We start from the raw sequence: 1,357 nt of genomic DNA on the forward strand, positions 1-1,357 counted from the left end.
AAAAAAACAAGATAACCAATGAATAAAACGATATAGGGTATTATATAATACTTAAACTATTCTTGTCTGTCAACACTATTCGTTTTTCCATAAGGTTAGCTATTTTCTAATCATTCCATGTATCCTTTTATTCATAGGTTATCTTGTTTTTTGTTCTTAGCCCTGATGAAGGCTAGAAATTCTGGCCGAAACGTTGGCACTAATATATAAGTTTTTACTTATTTATGTTCTACGCTGACCACACAACTATCTTCTCCTTATATATATTATTCACGGTTAACAATCTTCTCATCATTTTATTTAATATAATTAATTTTCCAGGTGCTTGCTTGCAATGCTCACAGATAGCGGTTCTCTGTCTATATGTTATAATTCTAGAGAAGAATGGCAAACGGATTCCTCCCTTTCGTTAGCCTGGTTCGATTACTGCTCTTCGCAATGGGGTGAACCACCTGTTGATTCCAATGAAATATTGAAAGAGCTCAAGAAACGAGCTTACAAGTTGAAGCTATCAGGTATCCCTTTTACGTTAATATCCTATTGGATTTTATCTTTTTTTATTTATATATACAAGTAGAAAGGAAATCCTCATGATCAGTTGGATTGACAGTCATAATTCAAAACCCTAACTGATTCAGTCACAAAGGCCTCTACACTATCAGTTCGACTGACATTTAGTTGTAAATGAGATATTGAACAGTAAGGATCTTGTGTTATGCCTCTTTCCATTTGCAATAAACCCAAAGCTCATTTGGCCATTACTTTTAGTATCTGTCTGCAAGAATAAGTGAAACATTGGCAATGGAAATGAATGAAACATTGGCAGTCTCCTTTCCATTTTCTTGGTACCCACTTCACTTCAAATTTTGAATAAATGGACTTCAACATTTTCTAGGTAATCCATCAGTATTACCCCTACCCAATCCATCAGTATTATCCCTACCCAATCCATCGGTATTTACACTTTCAATTAAATTACATACAGTTCACACAAAATAAGCCAACTAGCACATTCTAAAGTGAAGTAGCACCTTAAGTTGAAAGTGCACTTGATACAGTAGTTTAGCTCCAATATTCATGGATTTTAAATTTGAGAAAGATAAATCTTTATTTCAATGAATGACTATTTCATGAAATAATTATTTAAAGAAATAAATAGAAGTAGTTAATGGATTGAAATTATTCCATCAAATAATCATTAAACTAAGAAATAATTATTTTGTGAAATAATCCTTTAGTTTATTTGATAAATGCATTATTTAAAAAATGTCCATGGCTAGTTAAAAGTAACAAATTAATACAGCCACTCCACTTTTACTAGAGGGTGTTCTGGGAAAATGTTCAACAGACTGTAGTT

The 1,357-nt window shown here is 32.1% G+C and overlaps 1 protein-coding gene across 1 annotated transcript in view; it reads left to right on the top strand.

The window, feature by feature from the left end:
• LOC106678410 (T-cell immunomodulatory protein) overlaps window positions 1–1,357 on the top strand; it is a 44,547-nt gene that overhangs the window by 12,741 nt on the left and 30,449 nt on the right. The window contains exon 3 of the mRNA XM_067049339.1: window positions 322–515. Within this exon, the coding sequence (XP_066905440.1) occupies window positions 322–515 (194 nt within the window). The remainder of the gene's footprint in view (window positions 1–321; window positions 516–1,357) is intronic.

This window comes from Halyomorpha halys, unplaced genomic scaffold (genome assembly GCF_000696795.3).
Source record: "Halyomorpha halys isolate HHAL.00 unplaced genomic scaffold, Hhal_1.1 Scaffold141.1, whole genome shotgun sequence".
NCBI lineage: Eukaryota > Metazoa > Arthropoda > Insecta > Hemiptera > Pentatomidae > Halyomorpha > Halyomorpha halys.